This window comes from Leptidea sinapis, chromosome 13, assembly GCF_905404315.1.
Source record: "Leptidea sinapis chromosome 13, ilLepSina1.1, whole genome shotgun sequence".
Taxonomy (NCBI): Eukaryota; Metazoa; Arthropoda; class Insecta; order Lepidoptera; family Pieridae; genus Leptidea; species Leptidea sinapis.
This window is the reverse complement of record NC_066277.1, coordinates 2,193,900-2,209,029: the sequence shown is the minus strand read 5'-3', so window position 1 is coordinate 2,209,029 and position 15,130 is coordinate 2,193,900. Positions and strand designations below refer to the sequence as shown.

The window sequence follows — 15,130 nt, the reverse complement described above, 5'->3', positions numbered from 1 at the left end:
TTGACCTAGTTGAATAAAGTGATTTAAACCAGCGTACGGATCATGTGATGGTATAACACCAGAGGTATCACAGCTGAGCTATATTCGTTCACGGCGAGTGCAACTTTACAACTTCTACGAAACTCATTCACTCATGAACACATTCATATTGAATGCAAAGCAAATGACTTTTGGGGCGTTCGCGCGAGCGGCGACCCTGAATGGATTTAGTTTTTTAAATTTTACTGTCCCATCGCATATTGTATTCTTATGTTTAGAGATGTGACGTAATAATACGGTAGACTACTTAAGGTAGTTACCACTACTGTACCTGTAACACGAATATTTTTATTAAAACCTTAAAAAAATTAAATTAGAAATTAGAAATAATTGGAAAATTAGAAATATTGGTATAACGGTTCCAATAATATTTAAAAAAAAACGGGGTTATCCTGCATGATCGTATCAAATTAAAAACCGTTCAAGTTCGAGCAGGTTTCCCACACATAGGTTTCCATAAATAGGTGGGAGGCTCCTTTGCACCGGATACTGGCTAGATTATGGGTACCACAACGGCGCCTATTTCCGCCGTGAAGCAGTCACAGCAGTAATGCGAAAGCATTACTGTGTTTCGGTCTGAAGGGCGCCGTAGCTAGTGAAATTACTGGGTAAACGAGACTTGACAATTTATGTCTCAAAGTGACGAGCGCAGTTGTAGTGCCCGCTCAGAATTTTTGGATTTTATCCTGAGAGGCACTGTATTGTAATGGGCAGGGCGTATGAATGCCATCAGCTGAACGTCCTGCTCGTCTCGTCCCTTATTTTCATAAAAATAAGGTTTTACTACTACATAAAATATATTATGAGGTGAGAGGAGATTCCTTATGTGGATATTGAGACTGAGCTGTCACTCGCGCTGTGTCGTTCGCTCGGGCTAATTCGAATCGACTTGAGTCTATATTTACAATATTATGATTATATATACTGCAAATTTTAACTTTATCAATATAGAAAAAAATAGTTGTATTTCGTATTGCTCGCTTTGTAGAATTTTGCGATGTCGTATTGGCCTAACTAATATTTCTTATGAAATAAAAAAATTTGGTGATGAGATACAGGGACATTCATGCACATCATGTAAATCAAAATAATGAACTAGTAATCTCCTACATCAAGCTGTAATTGCACTAAATGTATCAGTAATTTGATATCAGCGTATTATCCGCTACTAATTAATGCGGGCTTGTTTCGTCATGACATGTATTTCTCTAATTAGTTTACTTCGAATAATGTTCGCTATTACTATTCACAATGTAAATTACCTACTAATATTTAAACTGGAAGAGCCAAGAATAGTCAGTCTTTTATGTTATTTTTATAACCACTCTAAAAGCCTCGGAACCTGATCTAGAAATCTTCAGCGATTTCAAATGCTTGGGTCTTCTAGGAAGTAAAGCAAAATTGGCTTCAAAGAAACTGGGGGTCCTTATTCTTGCGGTCATTTTTTTATGGAAAAGAAGGACAAACGAGCGTACGGGTCAGCCGGTGTTAAGTGATCACCGCAGGGCACATTCTCTTGCAACACCAGAGGAATCACTGGAGCGTTGCCGGCCTTTAAGGAAGGTGTACGCGCTTTCTTTGAAGGTACTCATGTCGTACCGCCGCTGAACCACCTCACAAGGAAGTTCATTTCACAGCTTTGTAGTACGTGGAAGAAAGCTCCTTGAAAACCCATTGTGGAGGACCGCCACACATCTAGATGGTGGGGATGATATCCTAACTTGTAGCGTGTCGTGCTAAGGTAGAATTCGGCGGCAGGAATCAGGTGAAACAGCTCTTCGGATCACTCCCCGTGATAAATGCGGTAGAAGACACACAATGAAGCGACGTCTCTACGCAACACCAAGTGAACCAGCCGTTCACAGAGCACCCGACAATTCGAGCTGCTCTGCGTTGCACGCGGTCAAATGGATGGAGCTGATACTGCGGTGCGCCAGACTGGTCTATTGCGCTCTCACTGTCCAGTTTCAGGTGGAATCGTTGGCCACATTCAACGCACAGCCGCTTGACTTCTTGTAGATCCAGTACTCAGTTGTGTACTCATCGGCATACGAACAAAGCCCATGAATATGCTACGCCGAAAGCTCTCCAAATATTATATGTGTAATAAAACAAAAAGTGCCGCCACATAAAATACAAGTGCCATAACGACATTAATACTGGTAAGTGAGCACGGTTGTCGTCCATATTTAGTACCTAATGTAGCGTACATGACCCGGCGGCCGTGCACTAACGACTTAGTAAAACCAACATATTTTGTTTTTAAAAATATACAAAATAAAATGTACTAAAAATAGTTTAGGTATCAACCTTTCAGTAGGTAGGTAGGTATCAACAAATAGTGGATGTATTTGCTGGTGAATTGCGAAGTGGATTATAACATGTTTTTACCCACTGCCACTTCAGTTTCGCAATCATTTGGGATATGTCGGTGACTTTGGTTCACCTACGGATCTCCTCATTTCTGATTCGATCTCGCAGGGAAGCTCCGAGCATAGCCCTCTCCGTTGCTCTCTGAGCGACCATGAGCTTTCGCATTAGTTAGCGACCACGTCTGTGTACCGAAAGTCATCACTGGAAACACACTCTTGTTAAACAATTTCGTCTTTAGACACTGTGGAATTTGGGACAAGAAGATTTCACGGAGCGTCCCGAACGCTGCCCATCTACGATGGATTCGACGAGTGACTTCCTTCGCAAAAAGCCTGCCTAAGCTAACTGGATTATTTGTCCAAGGTAGGCGTCTAATCAACAATTTCGAGACTACAGTTACCAACTGTTATCTTGTCCATGTTAATTGGAATATAAGGTTTTGTTGAAGAAGTCATCAAGGAATCACACAGCTTCAGTTTTATGAAAAAGGAGTGTAGACTTCAGCAGAAGTGTACCAAGAGCCTGCTGTGAAACCCTTCCGCAATACACTTTTAAAAATGTTCCTTCGACGTTCACTACGTTACAAGGCACGAACTACCCAAACTTGGCTGGAAGCCGGACTTTATAGGAGTCAAAGACTGGCCTGTGTCTATCCCAGATTTGCACCCCTTGGACGACAATTTATGGCCAGTTTTAGGTGGCCTGCACCAAACGATACAGCAACATGGAGGCGCTAAAGAAATCTCTAGAACAAGCAATGACAAAATTTCCTATGCAACAGTGCAAAATTCGAGAAGATATAAAGGTTAATACAAACCAACCACAAAATTTGTTCGTATTGCGTAACGATAAGTCAGCTGCCAAAACAAAAAAAAGCATCATAATTTTCTCCTTTTTTTCTTCTTGTTTATAAGTTATAGGTTTTTACAAATTTCTTCGTATAGAACATTTTGTGTGGAATATAATGAATAAAAGAATATTTTCTTTTTATTTGGATGCCAATTTAAAGATATTTTACATAACAATTTAGAAAACGCAGATGAAGTTGCGCGAAATAGCTTGTCATAAATATCTAAGTTCCACATTAGTTTAAACACATTGAAACGTTAACAAATATGCGAAAAAAGCTTTCATTCAATGGCAATCAAAAAGTTGTAAATAAAGGGGAAAAACCAAAGATAATCCAACTAAAGGGTTTTCCAGCAGTGGTTTTTCAGCCGTAAGGGTATTTTGTATACGCTACAACTCACGTACACTTCATAATTTACAGTCGAGGCTCAACAACTCTGAAAACAAAATGTTTCCAGTACTCTATCGGTTACTCTTTTTCTGCCTACTTGTTTTTCACTGATTGATATTTCCTATTTCAGGAAATTTATTGGTTATAAACTTTATTTTACCATTTTGTTTTTCCATCTACTAAGCTCCGCAAAATTTCTATTAAAGTGGTATTATATTTTACAATAAACTCCCATATGATACTTAAATATAACTGTAAAAAAATTAAATGTATCGTAGCTCTAGGCAATTATGCGACAGCCCATCATAAACAAAGCGTAAATATAAAGCACCACCGTATTAACCTTCAATTTTAAATTAAATAGTATAAATACCTGTAGCGTATGCCGGCTCTAAGTCGTCCTCGTCATCGGTATGGTGCCTGCTGGAAGCGTGAGAGTGCGAGTGTGAATGGGAGTGATGAGGCACGCCCACGTGCACCGGCTGAATCGGAGCTTCATAGTGCTTGTGATGATCCACGTACACGCGGTGATGGTGAGGACAGGGCGTCGGCGGCAGGTAATCAGCCAGTGTTCCCCCGCGTGTTAACGTCGAACCGGCACTTAATGTCCCTCCGCCGGAACACGAAGCTAAAGCACTGCGGACTGATCCTAAGTCTAGTGATGGTCTTCTAGAAAGATCTCCGTAGCTCTCCCCAAATAGCGCACTAGCGGGCACGGCATGTCGAATTTCGTGATGGTGTGAGTGTCCGCCGTTCGATGAAGAATGCGGAGACGCTGAATGGTCTCTACTATCTCTGGATGTGGAAGCCGTATGGATTATACTTTCATGGGTATCGTGCGCGTCCATAACTTCTCTGGCAGTGGGCGGGTTGGGATGGGAGTGTACCACTGAAGTCCCAGCCCGTCTTGGACTTCTCCCACGGTCCGGGAGCACGGATGACGCTGACCAATATCCCCAAGCCATCTTCAAGGCTACACGAACTCGGCTGTGAGACACAGAGCTGTGTAAACGAACCTAATCTCCTTTGACGCTTCGCCCGGGGCCTGTCGCCGGCCGCTCTCAGGTGAGCTTCGAACATTCACAAAAGGTAAGTTGAAAGCGAGATATACTTTGTTATTACAACGAGTGTACACATCCAGTTTAAGGAACGTAATGAAAATATTATTAAAGGTTTAGACCGTGTTAAGATAATGTTATTATTGCCTTTTTAAATACATAGCGTAGAACTTCAAATATGTTATTAAAATAGATGCCGATTTCAAACACTTATACCTAGGTTTAACAGTTATCACATCCACCAAGTACGAGTAACTTTAGAATTTACAAAAAATTTTACCTGATTTATCTTTTTAAAAGCCTTATAATCTCACATTTATATTATCAAATTATGATGCAACACTTCACGCGACACAGAGCGCTGAAAGCCTCATTATTTAACTGAATAGAAGATGTAAATCTTGTTCTGTAATGTAGTATTAAAAGGCAGTGAAACGGCCAAGAGTATGTTCGCTACATTTGTTTGTGTGGGTGAGTGTGTTAGTAGGGTGCTGTAGAATGTAGAGTCAAACAACGCTATGCAGCGTTACATAAATCAGACATTTGCGATTGGCACGTATACGGCCTTTAATATCCAATGTTGCGCCAGTTCTCGTAAAAATCTTTTTATATTCGCATAATTCTGTATGGATAATGTGGTATATTCGGTATGGAATAGAAGCAGAGAGTTTTATTATTATTATCAGCTTCACTGTTGGTGGTGATGCTTTTAATTATTTACTACAAAGAAAGCCTGCTATAACCTTCATATTAGGCTGCATTTAGTGCTCGACCGATGGTCAGCGCTGACGTCGGTCAAGCGTAGCTATAGCAATGGAAACATATGTTCAGTCCAGCGCTGATGAATTTCCTAAGCGCGTACAGCTACGACTCGTTGACGAGAATCATCGATCGAGCTCGTCGAGTCTGCTGACGCGCTATGGCGATAAATTAGCGCGTTCAGTGTGTTACTCACCGAGCGACCGACCGTACACACGTTCGTAACATCGCCATCCAAAATCGTAAACAAAAATTCGTGTTCTGGTCATTTTCGAATGTATTGTATAAATTTTGTCATCGATTTGACGCTCTATAATAATTTAATAACAAAGATAATCTTCTCCGTCTTTTAGTCCATAATCGTTTGCGTAAGTAGAACGCCCATATTAAAGAGGTTAAGAATTGATTTATTTTTCTTTGCAATCGTACGCGCGCAATCAAGTTTGCTGTCAGCCTAGAGAAACTCTATAAGACAAAAGCGATTCACTCGATTGTATGAAACGTGCACTCATTGATAGACTGAAGATGACGCCTATAATCTTGTAAAAAACGGAGACAGCCGAACCCGATACGTTTTAAGCAACTGTTCGCTTTCAAACTTAGCCGGATTATACTTCGTCGCCTTATTATTGTAATTACCTATTTCAAACTTATGTCAAATCAATGCACGTTTCATACTATACAAAATTTTAATAAATACCTAGACAGTCTCGCCTATTATTACGTAGTATTTACAACCTCATTGTTTGCTGTCACCTGAGCACTACACGCAACATGGTTAGCGCGTACGGCCGCGCTACGCTCGACCGACGTCAGCGCTGACCGTCGGTCGAGCACTAAATGCAGTCTCAACGTGGGCATTACGTCGGCAAGCAGTCGTCAGTTTACAAACGATAATTTTGATTGGTGATTTTTGAAGTGCCTGTCACTGACATCACTAAGCTACTTGTGACAACTACAAAATAGCCTATTAGATAGTCAATTTTGTAGTTATTGAAATTAAAACATATTTAGGCGCGATGTGCACTTTATTGATGGATATATAAAGAAACTGAGCCGTAACGCTCAGATATGTAACTCTCACAAAGTTGGCTCGAAACAACTAAGAGACACTCGGGAGTTTTCACTTGTGTCATCAGACTGTCTTAGGCACACACGGACTTTTAAAATGAGAAGGGTTTATTAATAAATTTGGACGCAAATTGGATCTATTTTTTTAGTAACTGCTACTACTACTACCTACGAATAATACAAACACTAAAAAGTGTTTGTTTTACTTCAATAGGTTAAACTTCGATTGAATTCTACGCAATTGAAGTTGCAGAGAAAATTTCAGTAAATAATTGTTTAAGGTTATTCATTACAATATGTTTTGGTAGGTTTATCTATTTAATAAATTCAGTAACTGTGACATCAAGTCTTCAGCCTGATGAAACACGGTCTTTTTACAGTACATCAAAGATTACTGTATTATGCGTTATGTAAACATAATAAAATATATCTTTGTCGATACAGTTGTTGCTCCCTTTGTTACCAACATAAAAAATAATTACAAAAATGAAGATAAATTACCTTTTGACAAATATGCTGATAGATTTTTATCGGCGCGCCAACCTAATACGTACATAATGAAAGTTCCCGAAATACAGCCGCACATAAACTATTCAGGCGCGCTTATTCAACGGTTTACGACTACAGCCGCTCGTAAATTTGAATTTCGACGTGTATTGCAAGCGACTTAATGTATCAAAGTGTATGAAACGAGTCTATAAAGGCAAGGGCGCTCAGGGCAAAGTTTCAAGTTATTGCCGCAAATGAAATTGACACCGAAGGTCATAATATTATTTTGAATGTTCTCCTTAATACAAATATTAGGTTCTTGTTCATTACTTTGCTCAGCCAATATTTTTTTTTATGAAAGATGAGGACAAACGAGCGTACGGGTCACCTGATGTTAAGTGAACAGCGCCGCCCACATTCTCTTGCAACACCAGAGGAATAACAAGAGCGTTGCCAGCCTTTAAGATAGGGTTATGCGCTTTTTTTAAGGTAGCATTAGTGTCGTATCGTCTCGGAAACACAGCACAAAGAATATAGAAAATGCCTAACATCCGCGGTAAGTGAACTTACTACACTCAGATACATAAAGGGAGGTGCCCTGTTTTCCGGGCCGCTATAAGAAGAGAAACCAAACTTAGGGTGAAAGTTCCTTGAAAACTGCAGTACTCACTTCTCTGGGAATATGTACTTAAGGATTTATATACTTTATTATTCACAAATTCATGCCACAGTATACTATATTAGCATATAGCAACTGTTCGCTTTCAAACTTAGCCAGATTATACTTCGTCGCCTTATTATTGTAACTACCTATTTCAAACTTATGTCAAATCACTGCACGTCTTATACTAAACTAATTTTAAATTTTTTCTTCAGCAGTCCCGCCCTCTTATTACGTAGTATTTACATACTCTTTGTTTGCTATCTTCTCTGGGAGCCGCGTGATTATATGTATGTACTTAAGGTTTTATGTACTTGATTATTCACATATTCATGCCAAAGTAAATGTATGCAATATCTTTTGTATAAAAATTAAAATTAAAATGTCAAAAATATCCTTCATTAGCATAACGGACTTAAACAACGTCGAAAGCTCACTCGAGTAAATTAATTCAAGGCTCACAGTAGTTTCACATTCAACTTTTAGCGTGGCAGACTTTAAGAGGGTTTATCAACGCGCGCCCAAATTAAATAACCTCTCGCGCCACCTATTAACAACGCGAAGCGAGACATCGTGTGAAATTGATAAATACAACATACGGCTGGTTTACAGCTGAATTATGTTTATCATTATATTGTTGGTGTATCGTATGTTAAATCATATTTCGAAAATGTTCATTGCGATATAACAGTGAGCGGATAATATAGCTCACCTGTTAATGGTTCATAGATTTACAGTCAAATGATACAGCAATACATAGTCCCGCATGGTTCACAAATATCTTTGACAAATAACAAATCGTTTAGATTTCAAAGAGCGACATCTCAAGTTAATTTCCTGATATGAAATTATTGGGGTTGAGCAGGTAATCAGTTGATTACCTGCTCAACCCCAATAATTTTGTAATTTTGATTTCTTAACAGTTGTTAAGAAGATCCTGTAGATGAAGCCTTAACCTGAGAGTTGAACAGAGCATACAAGATTTATCAACGATATGTCACTCGAACGGTTGGCTCAGTTGGAAGAGCACTCGCACGGAACGCGAGAGGTCACGAGTTCGAGTCCCGCATCGTTCATAAATCTCGTTTTCTAATTTTATTAGTATCTTTAATTCAAGAAGTGAGGGTTATCACTTTAAAACATAACAAATTGCTTATATTAGCGTATCGCGAAAGAAAGCTACGAAATAAGAGTCTAAAACAAGCGGAGAATTTTCACGGAGGCTGCGAGCAGTAACTCTCAATGATATAATTGGAGTGTTATTATTCAACGTAATACTTCAGCGGCTCCGAACTTTAACGTGATAATTTATTTTGTAATACAATGCTTCAAGTTTCTAACCAAGTTTTCCCGTTAAGAAAATACGGTTAAATAAAACTTTGATGGTTAAAAATATTTTGCGGTTCAAGGCGAGAGATTAGCTTAGCATCGGAAATGGATGTGAAATGTTTTGGGACTTGTTATCTTTTTTTGATAGATGACTTTTCGCTTAAGTTTGTCAAGTCGGCGCAAGACGGGGGAGGGGGAATTGAAAATCAATCATGAACGCTATCAAAGTAGGAGGCATTACAACAACCAGAAGGCCTACCATGAACTATTAATTAGCGATTCAATTCCGATGCAGTTCATTTAAGGTACCTAAACTGATTCGCTGAGATTCCTACCATGTAGTGTCTTTAACTGAATGGCGTTTGAATCGCGTATGGTCGAATGACCGAAAGAAATTTGTTTGTGGTCCACGGTGTGAGAAAGAGATGACACTGTAAAGTCGTTGCATAAGTCTGTCTCTCTTACTCGAACCGATATGCGTTGCGTTTCGAATCCTATTATGATTCGATGTTAGCGGTTTTTTTGCGTAGAAATGACTACAAATAACACTTCAAAATTGCGCTTTATAGCGTCAAATTATAAACCATTAAGCCCTCTTAAGTACTTATTAAATAATAGTAATATATATAAATATAGTTCTTTAAATTACAAATTAAAGGTTTGCTTAGGTGTTTACGTAAAAATAATCTGATTAAACAAGCTATGAACGCACCTCCAATCATCTTGATTTGACAGGAGCACACAGCACAATTTTTTATTTCGTTCTTGCGAACAAGCTATAGCCAGGGGCCTTACTGCCTCACCTTTAGTATATAAATTTTCGGTATTAATTTTCAGTATTTTGTTTTACAAAAAATTCCAATAAAGTATTCTCATCACACCTTTCATCAATTCCATTTTCCCTTTTATGTATGATTTCACTATTTCTTAAAAGTTATTAACAAAATGATTCACTTTCCGCAAAGAAAGGAGCAACTTTTTTTTAATCGCTCACTTTGACACATAAGCTATCCACCTTAGGTTGAAATATTACCTAATGGTACGAGTGAATGAACGAACTAAAACAGTTTCGACGACGACTCAGTTTCCGACTTGATTTTATTTATATATTATAAATCTATGTAATATTTCGGATCACAACACAAATATTTTTTTTGTACCGATATATAACACGTGTTGTGTACATTTAGAAATACCAGAAAAAATATGTTCAATATGGTATATATTTATCCAAAAAATTATTGAGGTACATGTATCGACCAATATAAACCTTGAGGTTAATGTTGATTAATCTTTCATGTTGATGTGCGCGCGGATAAAATCACGGACATAAAGTCCAACATACTTCAGAAAGCACAAAAGTTATGAGTACCAAATATTAATATACCAAACTGAAAACGTACCGGAATACGGACGTACAGTCAGAGCCAACAATATATCACCCCAACTACAAATTTTTCCAAAGTAAAATTCATAAGTTTAATTCGATATTGTATCACACCGATCACAGTCTAAGCTTCAAAATTATGTAACACGTGAAATTTTCATGTGGTTGAGAGAAATGTTAAATTTCATTTGAGAAAGTTTGATATAATTGATGTAATTTGGTTTTTCAAGAAAAACATCTACGGTCATTAGATTAATCCACAAGGAGTATTAAACATTAAATTTCACACACTTATTGCCTAAAGTTAAATGCACGATTAGCATGCTCACATAATAATAATGTAGTAAGACCCAACTATTACTACTCGTACCTATGTTAAGGAGGCGCAAATAGAACTCCCAAAGTTTGCTACAATTTTGCCACTTTGTGGCACAGAAATGTATAAAGGTTGTGGTATTATGGAAAGGTTGTTCGCGCGTAGCCAAGATCAAATATATTATAAACCTAACGTTTTGAATCAACCGAATTCTCGAATAATGCCGCGGCGATTCGGCCTATCTCTATATTTACTATTTTTGCAAATATTTCGAATTTATTGATGCTACTCTTTTGTAGTTGACTGTACGAATGCCGTGACAAGCTGGCGTAGGGCCTGAGGTTACCCACTTACTCACTTCCTGGACAAAACCAACTGAATGACTCTTGTTAGTATTGGGTATTTGACATATTTTCGAGAAACACGCGAGAGATACGCCTTCAGAGGTATTTCTAAAATTACGATGCTCTGTAATAACAATTTCCTCATAGTTTTAAAATTAACAATTAGAAAAAAAAAATACAATATAATTGGCACCAATATAACTTAAGTTTTTAAGGTCCGACTTAAAATCTTTGGGTTAATTCAAACGGATGTTAGATATTGTTGTAAATATTGTATGAGAATTAAATAAAACACTTTTAAAGGATTAAAACGCGAGTTATTGTAACTGTGTTGTTAAATCAGATTTTTGCGTAAAAGTAAAATTTTTATTTTTATTTAGTGAACCCGACGTTTCAACACCTTTCCAGTTCTCGTTTTCAGGGGGAAACCCTGTAAAAACTAATCTAATGTAAGAAGACAGTTACAATTACACGCGTTTCAATCATTTAAAAGTGTTTTATTTAAATGTGTAACACTCGCGTTAACCAAAGAAAGTACCGTGTTTTACATATTTGTAACTCAAGCACTAAGATAATAGATATATAGACCAATATTTCTTTTACCTTTGATTTTAATGATTAACACTACAAATTTATCGAGAAGTTGTTGCAAGAAAAAATAACTCGAAAACCAGATACAATTTATGTTTGAACTGCATTGAAGTAGTTGACAGGCGGACGTTATGCGCAGTGCAATGCGGCCTAACTTTTTCAATTTCACAGCACGCTACAAGAACGATTAGCCTTTCAATGAAAATGTGAAGCCACTTACATAACTCTAACATTTTGGCTGCAAAACGATATTTTCTTCGTTCCCGAGATCCCGACAAGGGTAAGCAGCAGATGCTGAAATATCGCTAACAATTCTCTATATTTTACTATTTCTCATAGGTGTATTTTGTGAGAACGCCACGACTTCAAAAATTTGTTATCAAATTAAATGACTTTACTGTTGTTATCAACGATAAAGAGCCATGTTCACACACATTTCTTTTTGAAATATATTTTAAAATGAAACATTTTGCAAAATGAAATCGATGAATTAACTGTGTGTTTGTTTGCCTTTAATACTGAGCGAATATATTTTCTATTTAACGACCATGTTTTTTGACTTCACTTCAGTGAATCGCTTTATTTATGGTACGTCATTCAATACGATTTAAAAATGCGTAACGCAGCCTAAACTAGTTCTTTTTTTATGACAGTAAGGGACGAGACGAGCAGGACGTTCAGCTGAAGGTAATTGATATGCCCTGCCCATTACAATACAGTGCCGCTCAGGATTATTGAAAAAGCCCAAAAATTCTGAGCAGCATTACAATTGCGCTCGTCACCTTGAGATATAAGATGTTAAGTCTCATTTTCCCAGTAATTTCACTAGCTACGGCGCCATTCAGACCGAAACACAGTAATGCTAACACACTACTGCTTTACGTATAACCCACATTCTAGCCGACATCCTGTGCAAGGTAGCCTCCCACTGGAAAATATTTATATTCTTTATTAAGTAATACAATATTATGTTAAATGTTTGTTTCGTCCGGATTCTGTTACACATACTTAATAACATTATAATACTTGACGGGAACAGACCCGCGATATTTTATTCACAAGCCATTTGGCCGACGGTATATTATACTCATATAATACAATAAGGCTGCTAGATATGCCAAGATGGATTTAAGTCAACGCTGACGAGGTAGCGGGCACAGCTAGTTTAAATAAATAAAAAAGCATCCTTATTTCATTTTAAGTACCTCAAGTTCATTTTATAAGAAATGTGACTGGGCTATTTACACCATATCTGTATATAGTTTGATAAAACGATATATATTTACTATTCACAAGTTTCATTAGAAATATTTAAAACGACATAAAGAAAATTTTAAATTAATTAATGAACACATTGAAGAAAACCTAAATAAGAATTTTACGTTACGAGTCGCGCCTTTCAAATGAATGCTTAAACAAAATTATGCCGAAATTTCAAATTATCCAAGAGCCAACCATCATTAATTAGCTGAAGAAGTCATTAGGGGCGATTTAAAAAGTTTAACGTCAGCTGTGGAAATATTACAGACAAATCGAACAAATGGAAATTTAAGTTCAATAGATTTAAGCTTCAACATTTATTATGACTAGCTTATGCCCGCGACTTGGTTCGCGTTAAATTCATTACACGACAATCGGTATTTTGACAACTAAATTATTTGATACTGTGTTTAACATATTATATACATATTACATAACACATAGTCAAATATTTTAGTTAAAAGAAATTTATTGAAGTTTGTTTTCTTGAGTGTAAATTCCGCCAATATTCGTATTCAAACAGGTCGACGAGACCATGTCTCGTGCCAGAGTTTGACGAGTCAGCATCTCCTGAGGATGCCTCGTGAAGGGGCGAAACACGTGTCGAATACCAAGAAAATAAAGTGCTCGGCACGCCTAATGAAGTTGCAACTAAAAAAAATTAACTTATAACCGACTCTACAAAAATCCGACGGGATTCGACATTTCACTGATTCCAAATTAGCATTAGAAATAATCCTGTAAGGCTAGATGTAAGTGTTGAAAACAAATAAATATTTTAAAAAAATAGCCGTTTTTTCAAGGGAAGTGAGTGGCGGAAGGAGCAAACATTCCACCAAATGTTCCGCGGCATCGTCTTTCCTAGCCTATGACGAGCTTAACATCTTAAGTAGTAACGTCACAAAACGACATGAGCGTTGAATGTCTTTAAGGTATGTATTCGGTTTTTTATACGCATTTGTCACCACTATACCCAGAACGACTATATTTTTTTTAATTTCCAGAGTCATGCAGGAAAAGAACAGGATAATTTTTGAAATTTTATGTTGTTCAAAATTAGTAATAAGTCATGCTGATCATCATAGCATGCTGGCGCATGTTGACAATTCGGTGTCGGTAACGGCGTCGGTTTACTAATATCTAAATATCGTTTAATGCCTCTAAAGTGTTAACACATCTATTGACACCTGGTTTTGTCCATGGGTCATGGGCACGTCCTATGTCGTAAGGCTCTTGCCGTTCGCTCAGTTAAGCAGTAATGTGTAAGCATTATTGTGTTAGCATTATTGTGTTTCGGTGTGAAGGGTGCCGTAGCTATTGAAATTATTGGGCAAATGAGACTTAACATATGTTATGTCAAGGCGACGAGCGCAATTATTGTAGTGTCAATAGAGAATTTTTGGGTTTTTCAAGAATCCTGAGTGGCACTGTATTGTAATGAGCAGGGCGCATCAATTACCATGAGCTTAACGTCCTGCTCGTCTCCCGTACTTTAATATCACTAAGAAAAATCATGACATGAATTAAATGGGCGGGAATCGTCTCCTCTCGAGCCGACTTTACCCTAACAGCAACTGATAGGCGAACGCGACGGCCCACTGTCATTCGATACCTATATAACGAAGTGACCAGCGAGCCTAAAGAAGTTTTCAATTCAAAATATAACCACATAATTGTACCTGAGTACTTCATACGTTACTCGAGGACCCAGACGACCCTACACTTTTAATTTCTCGATATCATACAGGAAAAAATAAGTTTGCTTGCAAGCTCTACATCACCAACAGTGACGGGCGCTGATTTTTTCACAAAAGTGTTATTACGATAACGCGGTTCGAAGCGTGTGTGATTTTAATTAAAAACGTTCATATATTTTTATAACCGTCGCCGGCTACGTGAAGTATCTCACGATTTTAGTGGGCTACAATATACTCTGCGCAATACTGACTCAAACTTGGCTACTTTATAAAAATATAGCAGGGTTCTTACGGCAGATTCTATTGCCACAAGGGTCTATGACACACAACCTCACCGAAGTAACTCATATTAAGAATTTTACTATTGACTTTTAATATTGTATTTGAAATTTTCCAAAACTATATTGTTGGCCGAGTGGTATATATTTCGAACGCCGGGTTGCGAGTTCAATCCCTGCTGGGAAAATTTGGTGGGATATCACCACTATCAGCATCGGATATATTTGCTTATTTGTG

General features: G+C 37.6%; 1 protein-coding gene across 7 annotated transcripts in view; it reads right to left on the bottom strand.

The window, feature by feature from the left end:
- The window catches only part of LOC126967697 (atypical protein kinase C), a 215,798-nt gene that overhangs the window by 113,663 nt on the left and 87,005 nt on the right, over positions 1–15,130 (bottom strand). The window contains exon 2 of one of the 7 annotated variants that reach the window (XM_050812287.1): positions 4,026–4,639. The exons of 4 other annotated variants lie outside the window; for them this stretch is intronic. In XM_050812287.1, the coding sequence (XP_050668244.1) occupies positions 4,026–4,617 (592 nt within the window). In that variant the 5' untranslated portion in view covers positions 4,618–4,639. Of the gene's footprint in view, positions 1–4,025; positions 4,723–15,130 lie in introns of all 7 variants that reach the window. 2 more of the 7 variants (XM_050812288.1, XM_050812289.1) reach the window with 2 other exon arrangements.